The sequence below is a fragment of the Hesperophylax consimilis genome, chromosome 24 (genome assembly GCF_061612785.1).
Source record: "Hesperophylax consimilis isolate HC1 chromosome 24, BYU_Hcon_1.0, whole genome shotgun sequence".
Taxonomy (NCBI): domain Eukaryota; kingdom Metazoa; phylum Arthropoda; class Insecta; order Trichoptera; family Limnephilidae; genus Hesperophylax; species Hesperophylax consimilis.
In genome coordinates this window covers 25,000,380-25,015,446 of record NC_142859.1, presented here as the reverse complement: position 1 = coordinate 25,015,446, position 15,067 = coordinate 25,000,380, and the positions used below count along the sequence as shown (strand labels likewise).

At 35.3% G+C, this 15,067-nt stretch overlaps 1 protein-coding gene across 1 annotated transcript in view; it reads right to left on the bottom strand.

The window, feature by feature from the left end:
* The window catches only part of wwk (anoctamin 8 white walker), a 56,817-nt gene that overhangs the window by 30,517 nt on the left and 11,233 nt on the right, over positions 1–15,067 (bottom strand). Inside the window, exons 4-11 of the mRNA XM_089646599.1 lie at positions 10,867–10,972; positions 8,837–8,969; positions 7,800–7,916; positions 6,662–6,768; positions 5,393–5,496; positions 5,203–5,284; positions 4,158–4,310; positions 2,332–2,467 (exon numbers count right to left, since the gene is read on the bottom strand). Of these exons, the coding sequence (XP_089502725.1) occupies positions 2,332–2,467; positions 4,158–4,310; positions 5,203–5,284; positions 5,393–5,496; positions 6,662–6,768; positions 7,800–7,916; positions 8,837–8,969; positions 10,867–10,972 (938 nt within the window). The remainder of the gene's footprint in view (positions 1–2,331; positions 2,468–4,157; positions 4,311–5,202; positions 5,285–5,392; positions 5,497–6,661; positions 6,769–7,799; positions 7,917–8,836; positions 8,970–10,866; positions 10,973–15,067) is intronic.

Sequence of the window (15,067 nt, the reverse complement as noted above, 5' to 3'; positions counted from 1 at the left end):
AAATAAATTCCCGGGAATTTATACATCACTACTAATGAGGCAGTTAGAAGAAATATATTTCAGAGGCAGAATTATATTACCAAATATCCGCTATTATGACACATTATTGTGTAAGACAGCACTATTGGCAGATTATGCTTTTGTCTACGGGCATTCTTACCAGGGATCTAGTATGGTCAAATCGATAACTCAACAATATCGGATCGATATGCTTAACTGACGACGATTTTATATTGATTTACAGACCACAGTTGCCCTTGTTAGGTGTATCGATAGTCAAGCCAATATTGACAATTAAATAAATAAGAAATCGCCCGACAATAGCATATAAATAAATTGACAATGTTGAGTTGAAATAGACTCACTAAGAATGGGTTGTTTTGTGGAATTTGAACAATTCATCAAATTTCAACGTTGATTTTCGGGTTCTGTGAATGTCGTATTCAAGTTCTGTTATTATATCATTATAGACCAGTTACTTGACATAACTGAAATAATAACAAAACTTAATAAGAACTTTTACAAAACTTATTCCTCCTTTCATTAATAAGCCGGTAATTTTGCATAACAAACGACATTATTAAAAAAGTTTGGTATATTGACATTTAAATGAACCTCGGTGACAGCCAACACGCCATATTTAATAAGCCGGCTATTGTCTACCGGCTGTCAGAATCAATTGCTTTTGCTTGCACATACCGCCAAACGCCACCTAACAACCATAGATGACAGATTTAGTCAATATCGTATTGACATAGGGTTTTATCGACCGACTGGGCTAAACCCCGTGAACATAATTATTAGCCCGGTATAATAGCGGCCCTAATTCAATCGTAAATAATTACAGTTTATTCTAAAAATTATTATATATATATAAATTTCAATTATTTTCGCTGTACGAAGATCATTGAATTAAAATCATACTATAGTAAAATAAGTAAATAGGTAGGTACTGATTCGAAAACTATGAAAATAAAAAACACAATAAGATAAAAAAATTAAAGCTCAGCATAATGACAACATCAGCTAAGCACTTATTATTAACCACTCAGAAAAAGACTTTTATTTACTTTGTGTTCCTTTGCAAACTGTCAAAACGTGAAAATTTTTGTGTTATTCACGAGTTTTGTTAAAAGCTTCATAACTCACGTTTTGGGAAACGTAGCCTCATTCTAAAAAATGTTTTGGAAAGATTATGAAATTCACTATCGTATTGTTTTGTTATACGTAAATATTTGCGTTTCTAAATATACATTTTCTGAAAACGTCAAAAATATGTAAAAATCGCTGACCATTATTTCAAAGCTGTGAAAAATGTACTTTTTTCTGAGTATCATAAAGAAATAACACTTTATATATTGAAGAAATATAATTAAAAACTATTAGTCACCTCAAAATATTAACCGTCCAAACTAAAATATTTTTAATAAATTATTTAGAAACGCAATAAATTATGAACGAACAAGATGACAGATCCAATCGACTTAGATAATGCACCTCTACGTTCCATAGATATTCTTGAATACAGACGCGTAGCGTTATTCATTATCGATACTCTGTTTTTTAAATCATGGCAATCCGTATACTAGTGATGGAAATAAATCGATTTTTGTAAAATCTCGCGCGTTTACGTGAAAAGACGTTCAAATGTCTTGACCGCTATTATCATATTTACGTCTTTTGACGTTCTAATGTTCTGAGTGGTTAATAAATAATCCAATTAGATTTATAATTTTAGGTGGTTAAAATAGGATTGAAAGCAAATTAACTACAGGGTGGAGCAAATGTAATCACCCTATTGGAAAACGCTATAACTTTTGCAAATGGCGCCAAATGTCAATTCGGTTTTGACATTTGTGAAGTAAACAAACGCAGAATACAAATCGACAAGACATGAATCGGTTTACTGAAAAAAAAAAACAAATTTCACAAGCAGTACCAAAGTTTATCCTAAAAAAAAAAATTACAGCAAAAGAACATCGGGTGATTACTTTTGCCCCACCCTGTACAATGACATACAAAGTACTAGAGTATTTTTACAAGGAGAAATATTCCCCAAGAAGTGTTTCTGCTTATTTTCAAAATCAATGCATTATTTTGAAATGGTGCTTCAAAATATTTAAAAATGTACAAAAGACGCAGTAAAAAATTTCAATAAATTCAATTGTTCAGTAAAAAAAGAAATCAAAAAGAAGTGCTGAAATCTCGGGTGAATCCTAGTAATAAATTATTAGAAGTTTTATATAATCTGCTAGTAAATACGTACTAGACTTGTCAAAAAAAAGTCAAGTAGCATGCCAGCAAACGGAGAGGTGTAAGGGTGGCCCCTACCTTTGTCATTGAGCCACGTGGCGATGCGGAAGTAGCAGTGGTCCATGGCCGCGATCATGACGGCCAGGGTCAGGCGAGGAGCCACGGCCAGCCACGACACAAAGGCGCGTGACTTCACACGCTCATCCCACCAGTCCTGGAAAGGTTAAGAAATTTAATATAAATATTATGTATTGCCACAAAACAATGTGCGCATAAACATCAGCAAATTTTTTTTTTTTTTTTGCAATGTATGCTGTGTAGAAGAGGGTCTTTTTGAGAAGAGGAAGGACTGAACATGGGTCTTGTAGGAGGGAGGAAACACAGAGGTAGCTTAGTTGTTGAACTCAAGAACGCACAAATGCACAATACGCAACGGTGCCGAAAGGATCAATGACACTACTTTCTTGGAGCATTTTCCATGGAAATACTAGTAGAACAAAGACAGAACTCCCACCTGACGCCTGTGCTCTAAATGATTGTTAGATAGGGGAATCTATCAAACGGACTGCCTGTTTCTGCAGATTATAGGGTTTCTTCAAGTACCTTTGGTCAAGGCCAGAAGTGGCTGCTAAATTCAATAAGCCTCCATGTTATGTTTCATAACACTATATAAATTTGTAAAATTGACCTAGTGGCGCCATCTACCCATGAGCTATGATAATCCAAGCAATAAATCCAATATGGCAGAAGCATATTTATTTTTTTATCGATAGACAAAGGCGAGCTCTCAGCGTTAAAGCAAACATGCTCAGTAGAAGATTTCACATTTGCAGTACCGCAGTAAAAAAGACGTTCTTCCTTTCCTCGCGAACTATGGGCAAACTATAAAAAGAGTAGTATAGAAAGACTACGGGTCCAATACAACAACGCCTTCAGCACAATGTTTTATCTCCCGAGATACTGCAGCGCTTCCCGTATGTTCACGGAGGGCGAGTTCCCGGATATACAGCCCTTATTAGATCCAGGGTGGCAGGAATGAGGGAAAGGATAAGCAGCTCTGGAAACATCCTCACGATGGAAGCCCGCCTCACTCCATCCTCCAGCATTGACGCAAACTGGAGAAAAATACTAGCGCTTAATATAGTCACGGCTCCTTATAGGCTTCAACTTTCTATTATCTATTATTTTTATCATTTTATTCTATTTTATGTTAAATGCATCTGTTTTTTTTTCTTCGTTTTCCTGTTCTATTTTTTGTTTTTGATCATATATTGTATGGTGGTGCGCAAATCCTTCGTTCGCAATTGTGCGGGGGTTGAATGCGGTGGTGCGATAAAGACTAAGACAAACAAAAACGAATTGAATTTGCCTTAGTGTTTGCAAGAGGAAATGATTGGGAAAGGCCAAAGACTTACCCTGGTCTCGTCCTCCATAAGCCGCTGGTTCTTTACACTTATCAGCTTGCATACAATTAAGGGCAATTCCCTTTGAACATTTGCTCACTTAACACAAAACAAAAACAGCGACATTCACTGCGGCGGGTAAAAACGTTTCACTGGACGATTGTGCTCCAAAATAATCACAGCCGAGTTCAACATATGCGGGTATTCAAGATGACACGAACGTTCGTGGTAAGATGCAACGATAACAATGCTCCTTGTCTTTTGGCCGGGTCAAGGAAAGGGTACAAGGGGCAAAGGGGGGGTGAAGGGTACACATTTTAAGGCTATTCAATTTTAAAACCTCACGCGCAACCATTGTATGTATCTCTATATGGAATGTGTGGGAATGCACTAACTTCCCCACATACCGTAATAAACATTTATTATTATTATTAAACTGTCAGGTATTGGGTACTTTACCATGCTTAGGTAGAATAAAGAATTATAAGTGGTGTTAGTTACCTGAATGACCAGCATGCTGTAGGATGTGAGTGCCACGGCTATGAGGCAAAGCACAATGACAGGGGCGCTCACCAGGTGTCTCCACAGGCGACGTCTCCAGGCGGGGTACACCGGTTCAGGGCGACCTGTCACACTGCTCACCACCACCTCCCCCTGAACAAATATCACGGCATTAGAGAATTTAGCCCTTCCGCACCGGAGGGGGATAACAAACTTTCAAGTGCGGTCGTAAAAGGTGCAATTTACTGGAAAGGGCTACTATCTCTAACTAACTAACTAACCATCACGCCGTTTCCCCGCAGGGGTAGGCAGAGAGGACGGACCGCCAAACAACTCGGTCTTGGCACACACTCCTTGCCTCATTCACATTCATACATCGTCTCATACATACTCTTCTATTGTTCTGACTCTTGACATGGCCCGACTCAAGTATCTGGTTCACTTGGTCGTGCCATGTCTTCCTCGGGCGTCCCCGACTTCTGCTACCATTCACTTTTGCATCGTATATTCTCCTTACACTCCTTTCTTCGCTCATTCGCTCTACACGCCCAAACCATCTAAGCGTCCCTTTCTTAATCTTACTCATTACGCTTACATCAGCCTTGCACTCTTTGCGGATCTCCACATTCCTCACACGATCATACATGGTTTTACCACACATACGCCTCAGGGATCTCATTTCAACAGCATTCAATCTACTTTCATCCTTTCTTTGCCAGTTCCATGCCTCACTTCCATACATCAGGGTAAGTAACTCCATTGTGGACTGCTAACTTCGCTTCTTTGGACAATTTTTTGTTAGCGCCAACTGCGTTCAGTCCTCCATTAATGGAGTTACCTGCATTTACTCTTCTTTCAATATCTCTGTCGGCCTTCCCATCTCTCGTAAACATGCTTCCTAAATACACATATATTTATAGAAAGTGTAGAAAAGTCTTGGAGCAACGCCGGGTACACGTCAGCTAGTATTAATATATGTTTGAGTTACGCTGGATATCATACTATCTCTTTCACTGTTTTGATTTACTTATAATATTAATTGTACCTGATACAATGGCCTCGGTTCAATGAGAAGATCATCACGCTGGTCTAATGTACCCCACCGATACGCAAGTTCATTAGAATATCTAACAAAATAAAAACAACAACATTTTAGTAATCAGTGAAAATGAACACTAGTGTTTAATATTTTGCTTTTACAAAAATGTCTACGAAACTGTAGAAGTTGTTATTACCTCTTCCATGATTGAAGGTAAATGCACGCCCAGAGAATGTTGAAGATGGAAAACAGGACATAGGCCATATCGCGCCAACTATCTCTCACACTGCTCATAAACACCTGCAATCACACACATTATATTATTTGTAACTCCGGGTTTGTCTCAGACTAAAAACTAGAATAAATCTTCGGGGTCAACAAAACACTTTGGTTTTTATTTGTGATTAACCACTCAGAACATTAGAACGTCAAAAGACGTAAATATGATAATAGCGGTCAAGACATTAGAACGTCTTTTCACGTAAACGCGCGAGATTTTACAAAAATCGATTTATTTCCATCACTAGTATACGGATTGCCATGATTTAAAAAACAGAGTATCGATAATGAATAACGCTACGCGTCTGTATTCAAGAATATCTATGGAACGTAGAAGTGCATTATCTAAGCCGATTGAATCTGTCATCTTGTTCGTTCATAATTTATTGCGTTTCTAAATAATTTATTAAAAATATTTTAGTTTGGACGGTTAATATTTTGAGGTGACTAATAGTTTTTAATTATATTTCTTCAATATATAAAGTGTTATTTCTTTATGATACTCAGAAAAAAGTACATTTTTCACGGCTTTGAAATAATGGTAAGCGATTCTTACATATTTTTGACGTTTTCATAAAATGTATATTTAGAAACGCAAATATTTACGTATAACAACACAATGCGATATTGGATTTCATAATCTTTCCAAAACATTTTTTAGAATGAGGCTACGTTTCCCAAAACGTGAGTTATGAAGCTTTTAGCAAAACTCGTAAATAACACAAAAATTATCACGTTTTGACAGTTCTCAAAGGAACACATAGTAAATAGATGTCTTTGTCTGAGAGGTTAATAACAATTAGTTTGGATTATTATTAGCAGGTAGGAATGATTCTGTGTCTCAACCTTGAGGTTGCAATTATATTTATTTAACTCTTACTAAATTATTTTTATTTTATTTAAAGACCCAAAGGGCTTTTACATACAATGTAGTTCATCTTTCGAAAATTATTGTAAATATCATTTTCAAAATTGGAACTTATTTGTCATAAATTCTACAAGAGTAAAGTAAAGTACTTACACAAAGTATAATATTTTTTTACTGTACTTTTTAAGGGTCTATGCTTTTTCCATTTTCAAGAAAGCGTTATTTACTTACAAACTATATTTGCTAATGGTGTTCATTCGAAAGGTAAATTTCTAATCGTCCAAAATTATTAAAGAATACATGACAAAGGCAACTAACCCAAAAGATGAATCCCAAAATGGCGGGAACTGTCAGTCCACAGGTGTAGTGGCCCAACCAAGCAAAGTACATGGCCACCTTCACTCCAAAGTATGCGCTGATTTCCTCTGATAACAAGAAATATAATGTATGTTAGGTTAGAACAATACTATAGTTCCCAAATATGTTCCGGAATGAATGTGGGGGCGGCGAGTGCTGTGTGGCACGCCACCAATGACAGCCAGCGGACTACTAATAAACGACGCCCTTTCTGCGCATGGCGAGAGACATGCCTCTGCGCTAGAGATGCTTAATACCTGAAATGGGTTGTCACTGCGGTTCCAGTTACCGGAGATCGATGTGGAACCAATTATTTATCCAGTTACATTTGGTACAGTTACAAAACATATGAGCGACCTATCCTGGAATATGCTTTCCAGATATGGAGTCCATATTTTGCAAAAGACATTTATCTATTAGAGAGAGTACAGAGACAATTTACAAAAATTCCAAGAGCTTTAAAAGACGGGCAATATGAAGATAGACTCAAGGAACTAAGGTTACTAGCGTTAAAAGATAGAAGAGAAAGGGGTGACTTGATTGAAATTTTCTAAATTTTATCTGGATATTTATAATTGCCCTGGCATCCAAGAAATCTTTTCCACCAACAAAAATATAAATCTCCGTTGACACTCAAAAACCTTTGCATCCAATCTTGGGAAACACTTCCTTGCAAATAGAGTAGTGAATGCATGGAACAAACTTCCACAACATATCATCTATTCCACTTATGTAAACCAATTAAAAGCTCCATTGGATTCTTATTTGGAGAGAAGAAAGTATTAACTTATTTTAAATTTAAAACAACTCAATTACTGTTAAATTATTGTGAAATCAGATATGAGCTCATCATCAGAAATCTGCCTGCTCATTAAATAATAAAAATAACCAGTTCCTAAGAGAAATACTATCTATCGACGTTTACAGTGACAGCAAAAGAATCGGTCCAGGAATATCGACCATCTTTATTCTGCGCACCTTCTTTTGCTTACGGTCTAGCAATTGGCATGTGTAATGGTTATAAAATAAAATGTATGACTACATATCAGAAAGAGTGCAATGGTGATGTAAATAGGTTAAAGCAAATTAATGAACTTACCGAGCGGTTGAGATGAAAACACAGCACGGACCCATTTTTCCCGGAGCTCTTGAAGTTTTTCTGTCTCGTGGATGGGGAACACCCTCTCGATAAGACCGGCACTCAGGCAAACAGGCACTAGAAAAAGATGACAATAAAAACTCTATAAATAAACTAAGTCGTTCTGTGAACCAAGGACCTCATGTACAAAAAAGTAGGTTTCTTTTTTTTATTTTTTTTTTTTTTTTTATAGTGAATACCTCACAAGAGTCCCAACTGCTCCCGTCTGTAGCCAGTGAGACTATGGCATCCCCAATTGGGGGATGTTGTGAGGCTGAAGGTAAGTGGGGAAGGGAAAGAGGAAGGTGGGGAAGTACCTGGCTATTCAGATCTAGTCACTAAACACGGCTAAAGCCATTTGGAGCAACGTTTCAATTCTGAATGGTGGTCTTACACCAGGGTGATACTGGTAGTATCTTCCACTCTGGAACGTGCCGCAAATATACTATATATTATTTTAATTAATTAATTGTGAAATAACACAAATTAATCAAATAAAATTTATTTGCGCACGCCGGGTTCGAACCCGCGACCTTCGGAATGGCAGTCCAATGCGTTACCACTGGACTATGCCGGCCGTCATTCTAATATTCCCTTACTCATTAAATCTAAACCAAAATTTTCTCTGAAATCATAAAATTTGTAAGTTTAAAACTTAGCCGTTAAGAGTGCTATCCAGCGCTATCGCATTTCAAGACTTAGTAACGAAAATTGCGACGTGGCAATGCGTGCTTTAAAGCGCATTTGTCAGTCCTCGGAGAGCGTGTGAGCTCAAAACAGGATTTCTCATAGCATTGGATATTATTTGTATGAAACGGTCAGTGACATCTACCAATAAAAACATAAAATTATGAGTACGATCTAATTAACACTTTAATGAAAACAGCTGTGTAGATGCACCGTGAACACTGACATTTCATGAATGTCGAAAGTAAAGAACTTGTAGATTGGTAATGGTTTTGTCAGGGCAGTATAAATATATGTAATAATAAACTCACCAATACTCTGACCCGGCCTAAGTTTGAGGGGTGGCGGAGCAGGTTCCCCGGGGCTGGCCCGTACGGCCTCTAGCAGGTGCAGCACCAGCTCCTGGCGCTCCAGGGACGAGAGGAACTCTTCAGGGCAATCACTCTTCAAATCATAAAAACAATAATTCATTTTAAACCGATCTACTGTCAAAGAGATCACTAAATGTCGTAATAACTGCTACTAAACGCTCACGGCCGTTAATACCAAAGTTTCTCTACCTGTTGCTCAGTTGAAAAATTACGTCTGATACCAATTTGCCTATTACCAATGTTTGATCAACTTAATGACAGGCACTAAAATGAGGCGCTAAACATCACTTTGTATCGTTCTAGAACAAGCAATACAATAAATAATAATGTATATAAATAAAAATGTTAATATTTATTTGTTCGCAATCTTATATCTCCAAAAATTCTTCACCGATATTGCTGAAAATTTCGAAGATTGTTCTTATGTGCATCGATCGGTCGGTGGCCGAGTTGACATCGCGTTTGGGTCCCACCCAGGCGTAGTGTGTTCAATTCCTCGGCTGGCTAAGTCCTCCATCACAATACAAGCAACATTTTCAGCTTACTGAGGTGGTAGTAGGAGATTTTCAAATATTGTCAGGTTATTCGTAACCTGGGAATGTTTGAATTTCTTTATAAAAAAAAAAAATATTAGTATCAGGAGTGTTTAGAGAGTGGTTTAAATGGTGGAAGAAGTCGGGGACGCCCGAGGAATCCAGATTTTTGGCCAATCGGGCCTTAAATTTCCAATACAAACCTGTGTTTCCCCAAGATTACGAAATTCATATGGGATGGAGAAATACAATAGCAGACGAGTGTAAGAGAGATAGACGGCATGCTATATGGTCTAAAACCAAAAGGTACTAAGTCAGTGGCGACATTTATTTTAATTCAAATTTGTATGGAAATCACTTTTAGTTGTCTTCTTTATTATATGATATTAATAAATAATGTTCCGAAATTCAAGAAAAGTTTTGGCCAAAGAAACCACATATATCTGGCAACCAAACTTTACAACATCTTTCCTCCAAGTTTGAAAAAGATAGAAAAGATAAATAAGCTTAACCTCTCAGACAAAGACATTTATATACTATGTGTTCCTTTGAAAACTGTCAAAACATGATAATTTTTGTGTTATTTACGAGTTTTGCTAAAAGCATCATAACTCACGTCTTGGGAAACGTAGCCTCATTCTAAAAAATGTTTTGGAAAGATTATGAAATCCAATATCGCATTGTGTTGTTATAAGTAAATATTTGCGTTTCTAAATATATATTTTATGAAAACGTCAAAAATATGTAAGAATCGATAACCATTATTTCAAAGCTGTGAAAAATGTACTTTTTTCTGAGTATCACAAAGACATAACACTTTATATATTGAAGAAATATAATTAAAAACTATTAGTCACCTCAAAATATTAACGGTCCAAACTAAAATATTTTTAATAAATTATTTAGAAACGCAATAAATTATGAACGAACAAGATGACAGATTCAATCGGCTTAGATAATGCAGTTCTACGTTCCATAGATATTGTTGAATACAGACGCGTAGCGTTATTCATTATCGATACTCTGTTTTTTAAATCATGGCAATCCGTATACTAGTGATGGAAATAAATCGATTTTTGTAAAATCTCGCGCGTTTACCTGAAAAGACGTTCTAATGTCTTGACCGCTATTATCATATTTACGTCTTTTGACGTTCTAATGTTCTGAGTGGTTAAGGAAAAAATCAAAACATGGGTGAAAGAAATTAATGCAGACATACTAGAAAATGTATTAAAAACATCATAGAAACTAAATAACAGAAAATCAAAGAAATCTACCAGTCCGCCTCAGCACAGGACTACCTAGTGAGGAGGACTAAGAACAAACAGATGAAATATTATAGATTATCATATATTTTAACTCTCATCAAACCTGTAATTAAATAGACACTAATAAAAAATAATAAATAAAAAAATAAAAAATGAAAGCATGACTTACTTTGTGGAAACAATGCAGGTCTCGGAGGGTGAATTCTTTTAGGCCTCCACCAAATTCTGGCTTCAAAGTTTTGGACATATGAACTTCCTCCGCTGCCCTTAGCAATCTAGGAAAATACAAACATACTGTAAGAAGGAATGCGTAATGATTTTTACAGCTAATAATTTCATGTAAGTTCTATTTTGTGGTGCATTCTATGTTGCACTTTTTCTTCCTAAAACATTTTGGTTAAGTATTAGCTTTTTAATACATACATATTTTTAGCACACACTCATTTCATAAACCTGTCATTCTATCCAAATATTGCATTTTTTCTTTTTGTTATAATGTAATTGTTGATGCACACACATAAATTCTCTAACGATTCCATTCAACTACTTATGATAAAGTTATGCTATTGACTTGCCTACCAATGAACAATGGACAATATCAGTGGGAATATAACGCGTCAATCGGTTTAATTGTTGGCAGATGAATCATCTAAATCAGAGGTTCCCAAACTTTTTTGCCCCGTAGACCACTTGCCAAATATATTTTTTTCAGAAGACCCCTGCCTGCCAAGTATTGAATTTTCCTAAAACTATTAACGTCCCATGTGATAATCATTTATTTTTTTCGTAAAAAGATTCCCTTCCCTTGCCTGCCCTACAACCGGTTGGCGGTATAGTTGCTCTGTCTTTACATTGTGCAGACAGGGGCACCCTTGTGAGGTATTACACCAAATGAAAATGAAGCAGGATAAGCAACGGGAATTTCTTTCCGTAGCTGGCCCTACAGAACTGCCCCTTAAGTTCTTTGTTAGCGCTTATTCCGATCAGTTCTTCTTGTCATATGATATCCGATTCTTCAACATTCCACTTCCACAGTCAAAATGTCCTCAAACTTAGTTTTGAAGTCTGTGTGAAGTACATATAAATCTTGAACGTCACTATGACGGCCGGCATAGTCCAGTGGTAACGTATTGGACTGCCATTCCGAAGGTCGCGGGTTCGAACCCGGCGTGCGCAAATAAATTTTATTTGATTAATTTGTGTTATTTCACAATTAATTAATTAAAATAATATATAGTATATTTGCGGCACGTTCCAGAGTGGAAGATACTACCAGTATCGCCCTGGTGTAAGACCACCATTCAGAATTGAAACGTTGCTCCAAATGGCTTTAGCCATGTTTAGTGACTAGATCTGAATAGCCAGGTACTTCCCCACCTTCCTCTTTCCCTTCCCCACTTACCTTCAGCCTCACAACATCCCCCAATTGGGGATGCCATAGTCTCACTGGCTCCAGACGGGAGCAGTTGGGACTCTTGTGAGGTATTCACTATAAAAAATAAAAAAAAATTACCCCGGACGTTTTTCAAAAACAAGTTGGGAATCTAGAAAATTCGTGGCTTCCGATGTGCAATGTTTTGCTTCAATATATTAATACTGACGAGAAAAGGAATGTATAATTTTATTTATAAATCTCATTAAACAACTTTACGAAATATAAAAATACAATTATCAAATAAGTAATTTCTCAGTCTATTATTAGTATTACGTAAACTATGTTATTTGTGTTAGGTGTTTTGTGTCATTTACGGAACTCCTAAATGTTGACTTGAGGTAAATGGGGGTCCGCTCGTATGTACCCCCATTTAAATCTCGTGGACCCACAAATTTTTTTTTTCACTGATATAGACCCCCAGCAAGCCGATATCGACCCCTGGGGGTCTATATAGACCACTTTGGGAACCTCTGATCTAAATGCAGTAAAAATTTCATTAATTCACTCCATTCATTTAAGATATCCAGCTAACAGTGTTCTAAAATTAATTATATAAACACGCTGATATCATAGAACTTCCTTCTTCTTCTGGCGCTAATAAAATTAGATTGTTAATGTTAATTCTAAGTTTCTACATATGTAAATATATATGTCATTAAGACAGTAGTTATAAGCCTTAGTCCTAAGTCACTAGATATAAGTCTTAGATGTAAGTCGCTAGTTTTAAGTCAGTAGTTCTAGTATTAATTATTTAATAAATATATTTGTACACAGCCCTTGAGGTGATTTTTCACAAAAACGGCGCTATATAAATTGGCCAAATATTAAAAAAATTAAATTATTATTATCATGTACTGCTGTTTCATCGAATTAAGAGTTTAGTTTAGTAGATGTCATGGTAAAGTTGCTGAATTCCGCCTCACGCTTAATACAATATATTTTTTTGAATAACACTCGGTTTCAACTTAATTAATACAAGAAATAACTATTTACATCGCGGGAGATAATAAAAGATGTATTAAAGTTCCAATTCTTCACAATCAAAGTTCAAAATTTCACATGTGACTACTGTATTTTTTCTTATTTGTATCGTATGACTTTTGACGTATGTTAAGTTTGAAGGTTAAGGAATATGCAAAAATTATTAAAATAACCCAAACTAGGAAACCTAGAAATATGTTTTGTGCATATTTTTGGGAACTTCCCAGACATAAATAGTTGTTTAGTGTAGTAATTAAGTTAAAATCAAGCATTATTTTTAAAATTTTTGCATATTAATTTTGGAATTCAGCAACTTTACCAACATCACTTATCCAATTATCCAAGTCCATTTGTCTATTTATTCAATTGTAAACCAATAGTACCGTAAGATATTATTTGCTTATTACTAACCCTTGTGGAAAATATTGTAACCTTATTATTAGGGCATATAAAAGTGTAAATAGGATAAGTAATTTCAAATGAGATTTCTTCCTTATGTGTACAGTACATACATACATAATTATTAAAAACAAGAGATCCGCACCAAATCATCCAGGCCATGTCACCCACCATCTCAGATTTTGATGAAACTTTAAATTTTTAATCCTTCCATATAGATAAGAAAATATACCAAATTTTACCTTCCTACCTCAACTCGTTTTTTTTTTATGGGCAGTTGAAGTTTGGGCAAAATAAGCGTTTTTACATATTCCGAGCACTCCGGAAGAGCTTGTACCTTCAATGAAAAAAAATTGTATCTTTGTCATTTATAGTGCAAATGCAATGAAAATTTTCAATATTATCAAGAAAACTATGCTGATTGCAGAAAAAAATAAATAAACCCTTTACATTTATCTACTTGACTTTAAAAAATTACCAAAAGTAATTTTTTAAGTAATTTTTGGGACGGAAAAGGTACTTTACAAAAAAGCAATATCTCGGGAAGGTACAGTGTTAATGAAGTAATTTTTTTTTTATTCATATCTACAAATAGCATAGAATCACATACAAAAATAAAATTCATGGCATTTTACTTGCTTCAATAAATAAAATCCATTTTAAACTTTTTTAAAACTTTTTGTAATTTTTTTTTATTCTTATCTACAATAAACATAGTACAACCTAAAAAAGTAAAACTCCTGGTATTTTGTGTGCTTCACAGTGTAGAAACGTTTTTAAAATAAGAAATCTTTATCATACAGAATTGTTCTAGGTTTTTTTAAATCTAGATACAAAAATAAATAAAATCCATTTTAAACTTTTTTCAAACTTTTTGTGATTTTTTTTATATCTATTTTTAGTTTGTAATTGGGCAAGTTATAGTTTAGGTATATAGCTAGTAATATAGGTTGAATGAATGGACTAATATCAAAGAAACAGTCCTAGAGACAAGTCACTACATGGAAATGATGTATCTGCAACAAGAACAAGACAGAAAATGAAAATTACTATCTGCCTCATCACTAAGTTTGCAGGATACTACATGCTTTGTTTCCTCTGACATGCTTAGTTCTGAGTCAGCTTCAAGGCAGTGATCATCTATATAAATACAGTAGTTGTTTCATGTTATGGTGTACGTTGTTAAAATGTCTCTAATCGAAACAAGTTTAGTTAAATGTAGTGTGGGACAACATAATGGTACTGAATGTCACAAAAAAAGTTATACTAAGTCAGAGAAATTAACGAGTGTGGATTTGTTAAGTGAATTTGAAAAAAAGCTTATTCAACAAAGAAGTTTTGTATCTACAGACTTGGTTTTCAACATTTGTGAGCACCACAGAATATTTAACTTAAATAAATATGAAACATTTCAAAAAGCTTGTTTTGACCCGTTCCAAAGCCACAAAAGGAAAATTACAAAAACTTTAAGAACAGTATCCTTGGAATTTTCAGAGAACATTAATACCATTCTAAAAGTAACTAATAAAGCAATCCCTGGACAAAAAATTTGTAA